At 40.8% G+C, this 14,873-nt stretch overlaps 1 protein-coding gene across 1 annotated transcript in view; it reads right to left on the bottom strand.

The window, feature by feature from the left end:
- The window catches only part of Exoc4 (exocyst complex component 4), a 770,091-nt gene that overhangs the window by 133,510 nt on the left and 621,708 nt on the right, over window positions 1-14,873 (bottom strand). Inside the window, 1 exon segment of the mRNA NM_053875.2 lies at window positions 12,545-12,700. Coding sequence (NP_446327.2) covers window positions 12,545-12,700 — 156 coding nt within the window.

Here is a 14,873-nt window from a genome sequence, read left to right as displayed (position 1 = left end):
CACACGAGTCGAGTTCTCATGAGTTAATGCAGTATACAATCAAAAGGACAAACCAGACATGGCAAAAACATGTTTCCCATAACAGGCATAACTGAGTAACAACAGAAAGCACTGCCTGAGGTAAATTCCTATCTGCTCTACCTGGGAGGAGCATGGAAACACTTTCCAAGAACAATTCCATGTTTTTAAGAATCTGAGGTCAAAAGACGGTCTTGTTTTCTTGGAGTATTCTCACAAGCTTTCAGAATTCTCCATATATGACTCCATAACTGGATTGTGTTCTGACAAAAAATGATATGGAAGAAGTTCAAGCTGGTAAGAGGAGTGAAACAAAAGACAAATAAGAGTGTGTATGAGTCTATTAACATGAAATTGTAGAAACTAATCTAATTAGGTAAAACTAATATATGGTGAAGGTATCAGGACTGTGGATGTTTCCAATGTGGAGAGGAGCAAAGAACCTTTCTTGGAGTAACGGATGAGTTTTACATACTTGTTGGAGTATAGGTCTTGTGTGTGTGTGTGTGTGTGTGTGTGTGTGTGTGTGTGAGAGAGAGAGAGAGAGAGAGAGAGAGAGAGAGAGAGAGAGAATTTGTCAAAACTCATCAAAGTGAACACTAAAATTAGCCGCATTTCACTGTCTGTATTTCAGTAAAAACATAAACGAGAAGACATAAGGTAATGAATTGAAAAGAATTCATGCCTACAGCACAGGAAGTATATGGGGGGGGAAGGGAAGGGCAGAAGAGAGCATGTCTTTTACAGAACAATCTCAGTGATGTTTCACACAAAGTTTATCAATGGCTGTAGAAACTACTGGTGAATGCTAGGAAAGAGAAAAACCTAGTCTTAGGGTCTCATATAATTCGTATCATTAATAACCATTGGAAGTAAGGTGAGACCTGCCAGTCATCACCTTAACCTAATAACTGTTACACAGCTGGGCTTTAGGTGTGGTGACACAGTAGGAAGCCTAAACGATCATCTGAACTGTTCATGTAGGAGACTGTTGCAAAGCAACTGTTAGAAAAATAGACCCTCTGGCCTGGATTGGCATCCAAGTAATCCACTGCAAATACAACAGGAGCTGATGAGACTGTCACAGGTTATTGGAAACTAAATGTATAGATCTTGACTACATCATGGATTTAAAACGATAGAGGTGACAGGTTTTGGAGGATGAGTAGGGAAGTATGATTATAGACCAATGGTTCTCAGCCTATGGGTTGTGCTCTCTTTGGGTGTTAAATGACACCAATTCACAGGGGTTGTCTAAGACCATCAGAAAAACCAGATATTTACATTATGATTTATAACAGTAGCAACCGTTATAACATAGCTACAAAAATAACTTTATGGTTGACAGCCACTACCATGAAGAAGGGTATTAAAGGGACTCTGTATTGGAAAGGTTGAGAACCAGTGAAGTAGACTATATGTATGAATAAATAATGACCATTCAAAGATGTTCTGTCTTAACTTCAGAGACTATGTCCACCCATGGCCTCTGCTTTAGTTCCTGCCTCCAGGTTCCTGTCCTGCTTCAGTTTCTGCCCTGACTTCCCTCAGTGATGGATTTATCCTCCATGGTATACAATAAAATAGATCCTTTCATCCAAATTGCTTTTGGTCATGGTGTTGGCTAACAAACAAATGAACACAAAAAAGCAAACTAGGACAAAGACAGTTACAGATGAGATTAATAAGGCTGAAGAGGGGGATATTATTCTGAATTATGTGATATACGAAGTCTAACTACATGGACCTGAGAGGAGGAGAACCTTTCCTGGCTGTGCTCAGGGACAGAGATTGTTTTCATAAGGGTTTCTCATTGATATTTGGTTTGGTTGTCAAAGAGCAACAACAACAACAACAACAACAACAACAACAACAACAAAACAACAACAAAACAACAACAAAGCTGAAGGTCAGGGGAACACCTAAGAGGTAAGACACAGAAGACAACTGTTACGGCTTTCAAGTGTCTTCTCTACTGTCATCCCAAAGAGCTCCCAGGCACAGCAGTCTCATGCTCCCCGGAGGAATCCCTTGTCAGAGGTCTACATTCCTAACTAGAGTGCTGAACTTCTGGAAATGAAGCTTTTATACTAGGTATAATTTGTATATATGGTGAGAAGTTAATGTCCTAAGTTAAAAATCTCAACATTACTAACATAAACAGAATTCTTGCACACAGTTTCTACCCTTCTTCTTTCAGACCAAGATATAACTACCTGCCCCCCCACCATGATACTGTCATGGTAACTGTGGGAAATGCTTTGACAGGTTCAATCCATGATGACATGCATGCATATTTTCTTCCCTCAGGTTTTCTTTCTGCTTGGTAGGATGATTTGTGTGTTGTGTTGTCATTGGACATGAGCACAGAGAAACTATTGTATACAACTGAACTTTTCTAGAGGAAAAAAAGGCCAGGGTTACTAAGCTCTGGGGTAAAGGTCCAGATACCACTGTGCTAAGGGCAGCCTTGCCATCATGTGGGGTCACTATCCAGAGGACACAAAAAGCAACATCTTTTATGGAGTGAGTTGGCAGCAAAACACTGAGTTCAAAGAGTTGGTTTCCAATTAGAGGCTAAGATCTTAATCACAGGTCAAGGAGGTAACTGTTTGATAAGTTCAAGTGTACTATTATGGGAGATGCATTAGGTTAAAAAGCCTTATTCCTATTTGACTCATCCCTGTAGAATTTCTATGCAAGGAATTCTGTAAAAGTTCTCTGTAATTAGTTTTATTTTAAGCTGCTATTTTCTTCCCCAGCAGTGCAACTTTTGTTCTTTGGCCTATATTACTAACAATATATGCAATAAAGAGTTACTTTTAAATTTTCTGGTTAATTTCCAATTTTATCTTTTGACACAGTGTCTCATTCTGTAACCCTGGCTGGCAAGGAATAGGCCATGCAGATAATGCTGGTTTTACATTCATGGCAGCCCTCTACATCAAGTGCTGGGATTACCAAAGCGGGCCACCTGGCCAAATTTCCCATGAAAAATGTCCAAGTGCAGGGGGATGTTATGTCAGCAGCTCTCTGTACTGCACCCTGGACAATTCCTCTACTTCCCGCTCTCCAGAAGCCATTGCCCGACAGAAATCTGAGTCTTCAATATGCCTTTCTCTCACAACTGTGGTGTAGCCAGTTTAACGTGTGTCACGCAGACAACAACACAAAGAGCAATAATCACACTAGGGACTCTGGTCGGAACGTGTTGAATTCTGATTTGATCTGGATGGTTCCGAAACCTACTCTAGGTTCTGATTTTTGTAAAAGTGTTCAAGTGGAGATTTCGGTGGAATATAGGAATCATCAAAGAACCACTCCTTTTTTTTTATAAATTGAGGTGACTTTATAAAGAAGATCCTTTGATGCATAAAATAAAGGGATGAATCTTTACAAAAAAATGTGCTGTGCACACTGAAACTAGAGCCCTAAGCACTGCCAAAGAGTAGTAAGTTGTGCTAAAATTTGACAAAACAGTCATGATACATGAGGCTGCTTTCTTCTGTAAGGCATACTCTAGTTTTATAAACTACACATGGAAAACATAAATAATACTGGATTGGACCTTTCATGGCTTTTTGTAAATATTTTTTCAAAAATTTTATTATACATTTAAGAGATTTAGCACATTTATTATCTCATAATTGAGAGCTAATTAAGAGCTCTATAACCTATGCTTGTAGCAAAAGTCCCCAGGACAGTAGAGTATTATCGAGGACAGCCCCACACTGCACATCAGCCCCCACTGCACATCAGCTCTCCACTGCACATCAGCCCTACACTGCACATCAGCTCTCCACTGCACATCAGCCCCCACTGCACATCAGCCCCACTGCACATCAGCCCCACACTGCACATCAGCTCTCCACTGCACATCAGCCCCCACTGCACATCAGCCCCACTGCACATCAGCCCCACACTGCACATCAGCCCCACACTGCACATCAGCTCTCCACTGCACATCAGCCCCACACTGCACATCAGCTCTCCACTGCACATCAGCTCTCCACTGCACATCAGCCCCACACTGCACATCAGCCCCACTGCACATCAGCCCCACTGCACATCAGCCCCACACTGCACATCAGCCCCACACTGCACATCAGCCCCCACTGCACATCAGCCCCCACTGCACATCAGCCCCACTGCACATCAGCCCCACACTGCACATCAGCCCCACACTGCACATCAGCTCTCCACTGCACATCAGCTCTCCACTGTACATCAGCCCCACACTGCACATCAGCCCCACTGCACATCAGCCCAACACTGCACATCAGCCCCCACTGCACATCAGCCCCACACTGCACATCAGCTCTCCTGTTGCCTTCATCTGAGTGTCTGATACCTTGCATCTTTTAAGTGTGTGTTTGCTTTTTCTTCTTCTTCTTCTTTTTTTTTTTGTTTGTTTAAGACAGAGGTTCATGTGTGTCTTGTTAGCCTCAAACTTGCTAGGTGGCCAACTTTCCTGCCTTTGCCTCCTGAGTGATGGAATCACAAGTGTGCACCACCATGTTCAGTTATTCTGTGCATGCAAGGTAAAGTCAAAACTTACGTTTCTTCAATTCTATGAATTTTCTGTGGGTGAGACTAGTAGAGGCAGTATACTATCTGGAGGCAGTGGTCAGAACCACAGGACCAAAAGTTTTGTTTATTTGTGGGTTTACATCACTTTTCCTTTGACAATACCACTTACCACACTAGGAAGAATCTATACACTGCTCACACCTGTGATGGCTGTTCACTGCACACACCTGTGACACTGATGTTCCGTCTGCTCACCACTCACACTTGTGATGTCTGCTCACACCTGTGACACCCTGAGCTTCTAGCCAGGTAAAAATGGGAGGCAGGTGGGAGGGGAGGGGAGGGGAGGGGGAGGACTTGTGGAGGAGATACTTGTGGAGGGGTGTTGAGACCTGAATTGAAGCTAGAAAGCTGAGCTGGGAAGGCATAGGAGGGAGAAAGGGCAGTGGGAAGACTGGAGGCCATGCCAAGGAGGAAAGCTGAGGGTAAAGAAACATGGCAGGCTGAGAGCCTAAAGGACTAGTCGTGAAAGTCAAGGAGAGATAAGTGGTTAGTAGTCCTTCATCACCTGGCAGTGAAGCTCACCCTGCAGGCTCACTGCTCGACCCTTGCCTGGCTCACTTGCTTGGCCTCCATCACAAGCATCCCACTCCCAGCCATGACCAAGACAGACTATAACAGAAAGTCAGCTTTTAAAAATCTGTTATTAAGATTTCAAACGAGAGAAAAAGAAATAGTGTTAAATTCACACCTAAATGGAACTTATTAAATATTTCCCCTGAAATTAGACAAACAGATAATTAGTGCTTTTAAAAATGAGATGAATGAGATTATGATTCTCAACAGTTGTCTAAAAAAGCTAACATTTTAGAAGTGATATGGGAGGTTTTATTTTACTTTTCACGTATTGTCAGTGTTTTGCTAACAGGAGTTTAGGACTAAAGCTCTGAATTCATCAAACACTGACATTTGTTGCTGAGTTTCTGGGTAATGACCTGTCTCTTCTGTTTAATTTTGAGACTTAAGTCTGCTTTTCACCCTGACCTGTTTGACTGTGTGCCCTATCTATCCATGACCTTCATCTTTTTTAATTGAGGGATAAAACAAATTTAACAAAGCATTTTCTACCCTTGTACTTACTTAATATATTCATGAGTCTGATTCATCTTTCCTCTTCTAATTGCATTTTAAAAGTCAGATTAAGCATCTAGAGATAGTGAGACAAGTGTGTGCATTCTACAGAATGATTGGTTAGAGCGAGCTCAAGTCTTTCCCACTGCATAACCGCTTTGCCCCTTCAGATGTATTAGAGATTTTCACAGCAGCTGCAGTTCACGGAGACCTTTCAATAGCTGTTGCTTACATTATGCTGGGGCCCTTTTAAATTTCAAGTGCAACTTCTCGGAAGATGGTTAATGCTCTACTTTATCCACATCATTTCTATATATGAATATATTTCTAGCTTTGCTTCTTTTGCAATTGTCTAGCCTGAGCCTTGTGAAGAAACCTATTAGGGCTAAGAAAGAATAGAGGAAAAACCAAACCCAAACAGAACGAAGCAGCCTAGTTAATAGCAGTCAGTGCTGAGGACTAGAGCCCAGGCCTGTGAGCTTCTAGAGGGAAAGCAAGTTCCCGGTTGGTGGCACTCCCCAGTTCTACATTGTGGGCTGCTTATTTGAAGACGAGCTGACTTTTCGTTCATTAACAGTTATTAAGTATATACTGTGTGCTTTGAGGATTCCACAGAAGGAAGACTACAGTGCCAATCGACTCTCTGCTTTCGTTCTGTCTTTAAATTAAACCATAGTATAGCCCTCAGACTGAATAAAACCTTAGCTATCATTGTAGTCAGCCACTGAGCATCGAAACAATATTTTCCTGCAGTTTAATTACCCTGCCTCCAAAATTTATAGCACAATTAAAAAGAAAAAAGCTAACAGTGAATGTGCCAGTCACCTGGTCCTGCAGAAGATGCATGGAAGGTTAGCATCTAGACAACTAAGTCACTAAACATACAAAAGCGGTGGCTCTCCTTAAGCCTCTCCTTCCTACTCAGAACCACACTATCCTCCAACCCAAGAGGAAGCAATCAATTTTACCTACTTTTTGTTTTTACATTTTATCTTTTTTGCATCTTCCTTTCCTTACCAACAATGGCCATTTCTATTTTCTTTGCTTTGAACAGACAGAATATTAAGAAGAAAATATAAGAAAAAGTTTTAAAGATAGTACTGGATTTAATAAACCATTCCTTCCAGATACATCTGGGTACCTAATGTTTCAAAACTTGCTTACTGGAATAAAGAGAACCCACAAAATGCAATATATTAAATAAGATACAAAAATAAAAAAAAAGAGTCATGACTCATGTCTGTGATACTTGCAAAAAAAAAAAGCTCTATAAGTTGAGATTATGATAATGAATGAAAATGAGGGAGTAAACCAGAAGTCCCAAAGTGTACATTCTCGGCCCAGTTTAAGCCTGGATGACCACAGTGTGGTGGCTCTGGGGGACAGACCCCCTAGGTTTAAAGCCCAGCTCTGTCACTTGATGGCTGTGTTATGAAGAAGGCTCTTTCCTCATTTTGAGTGGCAATGATAAACACGTTGACTCATGATGTTGCCATATACTGCCAGGCACAGACAATCCTAACTGTTTTCATTATATTATTGGTCTAGAGAATGACACTATAATTCAAGACTAATCTGTAGGGCTCACACTTATTGTTTGACCTTTATCCCTACTCAGAGCCTGGTCTGCCACACTAAAGCTTTCTGAGCTGGCTCTAGAGGAATGACTTCTGTAAAGTACAAGGGCCATGAGTGAAAAGAGTAGCAGGTCTTGGGGATCTGCTTATGGTCACTGCTGATCTCCCTAACTCCTAGACAGCAAAACAGCTCTGTTGCTTTTATTTCCTTCAACGCTCTCCTCCTCCTGTTAATTACACTAACCCAGAAGCAGACTCTTAATCAGCGGATAGACAGCTATTATTTCAAAGGATGTGTACACACACACACACACACACACACACACACACACACACACACACACACACCATGACAGGCACAAAGACAATGGGCTAGAGAGACTGCTTTAGCTCTTTGGGAACAAAAGGGTATTAGCTTTTTTCCCCCCTCTCTATTAAAGCCCTAGCTTGACCTAGTTTTTTTCTCCGTCTATTCAAAGCTGAACCAGGAAATAATACATCTCATTTTTTTTCAGTTAAAAAACAAGAATAGAAAAAGGCCTCATTTAATAATGAAGAGCGCATAGCCTTTACTCAATGCAAAGGGCACTGGAATCTATATTCATCTGTTCACCAAATAGTCTACTGAGCTTTAAAAACTAATTATAGGAGGAGAGTAACTTTCCAATCTTTTTGGCTCATGCAGTGCTATATGGTACTCAGTGTGCTAAATCTGGCCCTCTGTCAACTCTGGTATGCTGGAGTATCAGTGAAGGGTCTCTCCTACTTACATGGTTTCAACATCTAATCTAGAAAAAGAATTGGATAGGTTAAAAGGAAAGAACTAGTCACATCTAAATAAAACACACCTGGAAATGTTTTCTCTCATAACAGGGTTAATGTAATCTGCTTGTCAAACTATGTTCACATGCAAAACCATGGACAAGTCTTTCAGGCATGAAATCCAGTAAAGCAAAGCAGACACTGTGACCAAATTGATGAAAAATTGAACTTTGGTGCAGAATGGGCTCTGTTTGATGGTAGATCGTTGGAGTACATTAGAGAATGGATATTTTGATCTAGTTATATGGGCATAATCATATATATTTCATTGGTACAAAAATGAGGACATATATGTATAATTGGATTTTCCTTTGAGTTTAATATGAAGACTAGTCTGACTGAATGACCAAAACAAGAGTAAAGAGAGCTAGATCCTTAAATCTAAATCAAAGGTGGTACCAGAGGCGGGGGCCTGGGGTGGGGGCCGCTCTTTTTCCTGGTGCAGCATTCTTTTTTCTGGAATAGAAGTTTCCTTTTACACTGAGCTTCAGAAGGTAAGTAGTCCAGCTGGCTAACAATCTTCTTGCAAGCATGCATTACAATAACGATGAAGTTCTTATGCAGAAACAAGCTGAGAAACTATGAGAAGACAGTTGCCATTTAAAGTAACCTAAAATATCGGTGCAAAAGAAATTAACATCTAGAAATTGCTTGTAATTCAACTGCTGAGGCTGGTAACACAGTTAACTGATATGCGTAATAAGAAGGAATTTGCTTACTCAGACCACTTGAGAATGTGGTAAAATGATGATTTGACAGTAATTCTGTAAAAGAGTAGCACCTTAAGGCTTGCTTTCTGTATTAAGGTCAGTTGATTATCTCTACTTAAGCTCTAATCAATCCTTCAGTCATTCATTCTCTCTTGTGGTTATCTCATGCTAAAGTCATGAGAATACAATTTCAGTTGAGGAAGGTTTAGGTTACAGGAGAATAAAAATAAAAATTAAGTTTATTTTATTTTTAAAGATGCTGAAGAACCACTACATCAAAGTTTCCAAGGAACATTCCTCTGTGACTTTTGTGTAAGGAAATGTTCTTACACAAAATGCCCTACCCATAAAATAAACAATAAACTATACTTATTATTATAGACAATCTCTTCAGTGAGAGAGCGCGCTGAATGAGTAAACAGGCAACCTGTCAAGTGGGAGAAGACTGGTTTATCTATGACAGCCTGGTATATTCCTACAAGTCATTAGGAAACCCACCCTACACACACACACACACACACACACACACACACACACATATACACGCTAATTAAAATTTAGCAGTAGATTTGAAAAAAAAGCATGAAGACCAGTAAATGTATTAAAATGCACAAGAAATTGCTCGGCATCATCTAAGAGAAAAGCGTACTAAATGCCATCAAATTACCTCAGCACACATAAAGGAACAGCTGACGGACAGACGGAAGATATCCAGCCTTTGTGACACACAGGCCAACAGGAACTCGGAGAGAGCACTGTGAGGAAGGAACTTCTAGGCACACTTTCTTTTTTTAAAATTTTTAAAAGACATTTTAAGTTATGTGTATGTGTGTATTTTGTGTGGGGCTATGTGTGGATTAGGTACCTGTAGAGGCCAGAATAAGATTTCAAATCCTCTGGAACTGGAGGTACAGGGAGTGGGTGCCGGGAACAAAACTTAGGTACTGTGTAAGATCAGTCTGTGTGCTCAATGTTTGGGCCATTGTTTACAGCTCCTTAGGAACACTTTTGAAAACTGATAAGGTGACCCATCGAAATTTGCACACACTATTACCTAGCAATTCAAGTCCTAACATATGCCAAATAGAAATGTACATATATCTCACCAACACTTAGTGTCTTACAGTTTTTCAATTTTAAGAGCTAAGATCAAGAAAAATTTATCTACTTTCAGAGAAAATAAGACATGTAGGATGTGAATACAGTTACATTTATGAACAGTAAATACTTACTATCTGTATGAGTTACTTTCTGTGATAAAATACCACGACCAACACATGGAAGGAAGTTTATGTTGGCTATGGCTCTAGAGGGAGAATTCATGATGGCAGGGAAGGGTAGTGGGAAACCATAAACATGAAGCAGAGGGTGAACTGAAAGGGGGCAATGCTATGTGCTCTTAAAGCCTGTTCCCAGGCTGCACCTTCCTTCTAAACCTCCCCAAACAAGGCCACCAACTGGGGACCACGTATTCAAATACCCAAGTAAATGGAGCACATTCAAACCACCACATTATCTAGAGTTTCCATCTACATTCTGTCAGACACCAGCCTATTGTTTGTTGGATCATAAATTGAAAGTGAAACCAATGGCCACTAACTTAAAAATTATTTATTCTTGCAAATCAAAACAACCCTGAGATTTCACCTCACACCAGTGAGAATGGCTAAGATCAAAAACTCAGGTGACAGCAGATGCTGGCGAGGATGCGGAGAAAGAGGAACACTCCTCCACTGTTGGTGGGATTGCAGACTGGTACAACCATTCTGGAAATCAGTCTGGAAGTTCCTCAGAAAATTGGACATTGAACTGCCTGAGGATCCAGCTATACCTCTCTTGGGCATATACCCAAAAGATGCCCCAACATATAAAAAAGACACGTGCTCCACTATGTTCATCGCAGCCTTATTTATAATAGCCAGAAGCTGGAAAGAACCCAGATGCCCTTCAACAGAGGAATGGATACAGAAAATGTGGTACATCTACACAATGGAATATTACTCAGCTATCAAAAACAATGAGTTTATGAAATTCGTAGGCAAATGGTTGGAACTGGAAAATATCATCCTGAGTGAGCTAACCCAATCACAGAAAGACATACATGGTATGCACTCATTGATAAGTGTCTATTAGCCCAAATGCTTGAATTACCCTAGATGCCTAGAACAAATGAAACTCAAGACGGATGATCAAAATGTGAATGCTTCACTCCTTCTTAAAAGGGGAACAAGAATACCCTAGGCAGGGAATAGAGAGGCAAAGATTAAAACAGACACAGAAGGAACACCCATTCAGAGCCTGCCCCACATGTGGCCCATACATATACAGCCACCCAATTAGACAAGATGGATCATGCAAAGAAGTGCAGACCGACAGGAGCCGGATGTAGATTGCTCCTGAGAGACACAGCCAGAATACAGCAAATACAGAGGCGAATGCCAGCAGCAAACCACTGAACTGAGAATAGGACCCCCGTTGAAGGAATCAGAGAAAGAACTGGAAGAGCTTGAAGGGGCTCGAGACCCCATATGGACAACAATGCCAAGCAACCAGAGCGTCCAGGGACTAAGCCACTACCTAAAGACTATACATGGACTGACCCTGGACTCTGACCTCATAGGTAGCAATGAATATCCTAGTAAGAGCACCAGTGGAAGGGGAAGCCCTGGGTCCTGCTAAGACTGAACCCCCAGTGAACTAGATTGTTGGGGGGAGGGCGGCAATGGGGGGAGGGTTGGGAGGGGAACACCCATAAAGAAGGGGAGGGGGAGGGATTAGGGGGATGTTTGCCCGGAAACCGGGAAAGGGAATAACACTCGAAATGTATATAAGAAATACTCAAGTTAATAATAAAAAAAATCAAAAAAATAAAAAAAATTATTTATTCTTAATTTTGGTCTTTCTTTCTTCTTCCTCTTTCTCCTTCCTCCCCTCTCTTTTTCTTTCTGACCCTGGGTCATATGGTCAGACCAGCATGGAATTTACTATGCACTAAAAGGTAATGAATTCCTGCACTCTTCCCTATCTTTTGAGTGCTGGATTTCAGTTAGGCTTCACTACCTCTTGGTCTTTTCTTTTTAAAAATGCTTTTATTTTATCATACCATCTACTTCTTCACTTGCATAAACAAAAGATAGTAAGAATGAACCTAATTCTGATGTGATAAAATATATTTTACAGAGGTCTAGAGTTACATAAGTGAAAACAGTTTACAGTTGCAAGCCAGTTGTAAAAAACAAAACAAAGTGCAGCTTCATCAGATTCCACGGCTTAAATACATTGTACAAAGTCAAATGCTGAGTGATAAAGTTAAAAGTCAAAACAAGCAGGAAACAGTGGGAACAATATAGTCTGTGTGAACGAATGTGGAAGTCATAGACCATGCTTGCAATGCTGTGACGTAGACATATTCTGAGCAGTTTATCTTACTCTAAGTTTGTCAAGGACAGGGTCAGTAAAGCTTTTCTGAATGAATGAATGCGTGAGTGAACAAATGACTGTATTGTAGCTGTATAATCTGAGACATATTAGCCCAACTTGGCCATGCTTCAGATTGGATTCACAAGTCTTCCTTGCTGACTTTTGAGCCCAAGGCACACTTGGATGGGAAAGGAGAAGGGTGTGTGTGTGTTGGAGTTTTCAAGTTCAAGTAATTGTCTTTTGATCTTTAGATTCAACATTTCATTTAAGAAAGGCTTTGTTGAGTATATGGGTTTCCTCCCTACGTCTAGCATACATTAGAAAGTAGGCATTTACCTTATGAAGTCTTCCTCCTCCTCTCTCTTAGGCCTTAGCTGTTTGGGCTGAGCCATGTTAGTCCAGTTCGGCAGTGATTTCAAGAGTCTGCTGATATCATCATCTTTTGCCCAAGATGCACTGATGACAAGTTTCTCTTCTGATTGGACAATGCCTCTGAAAACGGCCACAAAGAAATGCACGTTAGCGTCATATACAGTGAGTGGTTTCATCTCCTGCTGCATAGGATGTTATGTCATCTCTCACAACAGTACACTTCCTGTGTCAGAGCAGCAGTGTCCATTCATAGGTCACAGGGCTGAAATGCCACTCCCTGATTTTACTCTCAGTTTCCAACTTATCGGACATATGAGCTGATTATGTTATCACAATATTATCATTATACCCTAAGCTTATATTGATCGTCCATCTTATAACTGTTACTTATAGTGAACACAAATGTGCAGGAGTTTGGGTTGGGCTTTTCAAGAAATGTTCAAACAACAGAGAGTAGTGCAATAATACTTTTAAAATGCTGTTTGAATGGAGCAGCATTGGTGGCTGACGGATGTCCTAAGCGTTACTACAGACTGTCCTCTAACTTTCTGTTTGTGCTACCATTAGTTCTTCTTGAAGGTAGCTTTTGTGCGATGGACACTCCTCTATTCAAAGCTAACCACCATCATAAAGAAAGCCTGTGTCCCAAATGTCAGGCAGGAAAAGCCGTCAATGATAGCAAACTCCACCGGGCTTTGACTAGTGACCTGGACTTGACAGGCTTCTAGTCCTTTAATAGGGCCCATGGGTTCACTATTAATGCTGCCCTTACTAGAATGTACCTGAAAAGTCACCTTAAATGTTCAATTTCAACTTAATTAAAAAGCCCATCTTTCTACCCAACATTTCTGCCACCATAGCTGATTTTAAGGGTCTAAAGATTCTCATCAGCAGTACTTCCTAACAGAAGTGACATTTACTTATGGAATGTTAATGAACTGGACCTTCTTCTGACGATGACCAAGTCTCCGTCTCTGGAGGCTTCCCACGTCACAGGCAAGGCTATATTCAGGTGCTAAGAATTACACCATACATTTTCAAATAAATATAAATGGTACCTATAAGGAAAGAGGCTTGACTCAACAGACAGTTCAATAAGCATAGACAAGAAACGATGAGGCCGACAAATCTTTACTCATTGCAGCCTGACCATGGTTTCATATTGCAATAATACTGCCCTGACTCTTTTTTCAAAAGCTAGAAGAGGAGAACTATGGGAGATTCCTAGCATTTTTCTAGGTCGCTTCAAGCAAATGTGGTCTGAGAGAAACTGGTCTGAGATATAACCTAAGGACAGCAGCGTCTTCTTCCTGTTCTTTCACAGGAGTGTCATGGGCGTCCCTTAGGCTTGCTTCTCTTTTTATTCCCTTGCATTTTCTTACAATCCCGCTTTTATAATCTTATACTTGCAAATCTTACAGTATGATATCATTCAGACTTATAACACCTGTTGCAGCAAGCCCTCAATGTTCTTGGGCTCTCTGAAAATGTGTCTCTGTGAGGGTCATTTAAAACCTTTGTCTTATAGATCCCCATTGCTTACCTCTCCATCCTCTCTGTCTCACAGAGCACGCAGGGCACATTACACACTTAAAACGATCTCTTCAGCAGGTGTATCCAAATATATAATATATGAGTATTACTCAAATACATCTTCATTCGTTTCTAGTTACCCCTCCATTTAGACTCTTGAGAATCCTACATTATTCCTGCTTATTCCTTTTATATTTTACACATTTCTCACCATAGTGCATTTGCTTAGTTAGTTTCCTAAATAATGCATAAATGATTTTTCTTCCTTGTCCCAGAATTCCTATCATCCAAAGTTCTACTGTTCTCTTTAAAAACATTCCAGCAAATGATCGCGCTGAGAGCCTGAGTTTCCTGGTTGCACTCGTGGCTGAAACCCGCCCTTGTATTAAGTTCTTACAGAAGAAGCCTTCACCTTTTGTTGTAGACAGTGCTATCATCTCTTCCTTTTTTGCCTCTCCCTGTGTGCTGACACCTTTCTGGTCCCTTCAGTGTCAGTCTTTACTTGTTTCTGGGGTTTTAATTACTTCTTCATTCAGGGACTCCGGAGAAGACTTTTTGAGTTTGATAACCAATTAGAAGTATTTTTAAAGCTAAAGAAGACTTCTCTCCCATTTTGTATATGTTAGGAGCAGGAAAAGGGCTTCCTAAATCTATTTAATCTATTTTTGACAGGTAGTTAACACTTAGTCTTAAGCCAACTGGTCCTCAAGCCAACATTCCAGTGATGTTGATCTACTCTATGGGCTCGTCTTAATCTTTG

Source organism: Rattus norvegicus, chromosome 4, assembly GCF_021556685.1.
Source record: "Rattus norvegicus strain SHRSP/BbbUtx chromosome 4, alternate assembly SHRSP_T2T, whole genome shotgun sequence".
Classification (NCBI taxonomy): Eukaryota; Metazoa; Chordata; class Mammalia; order Rodentia; family Muridae; genus Rattus; species Rattus norvegicus.
Note: the sequence above shows the minus strand (reverse complement) of the source record. Positions and strands in the feature narration are given on the sequence as shown.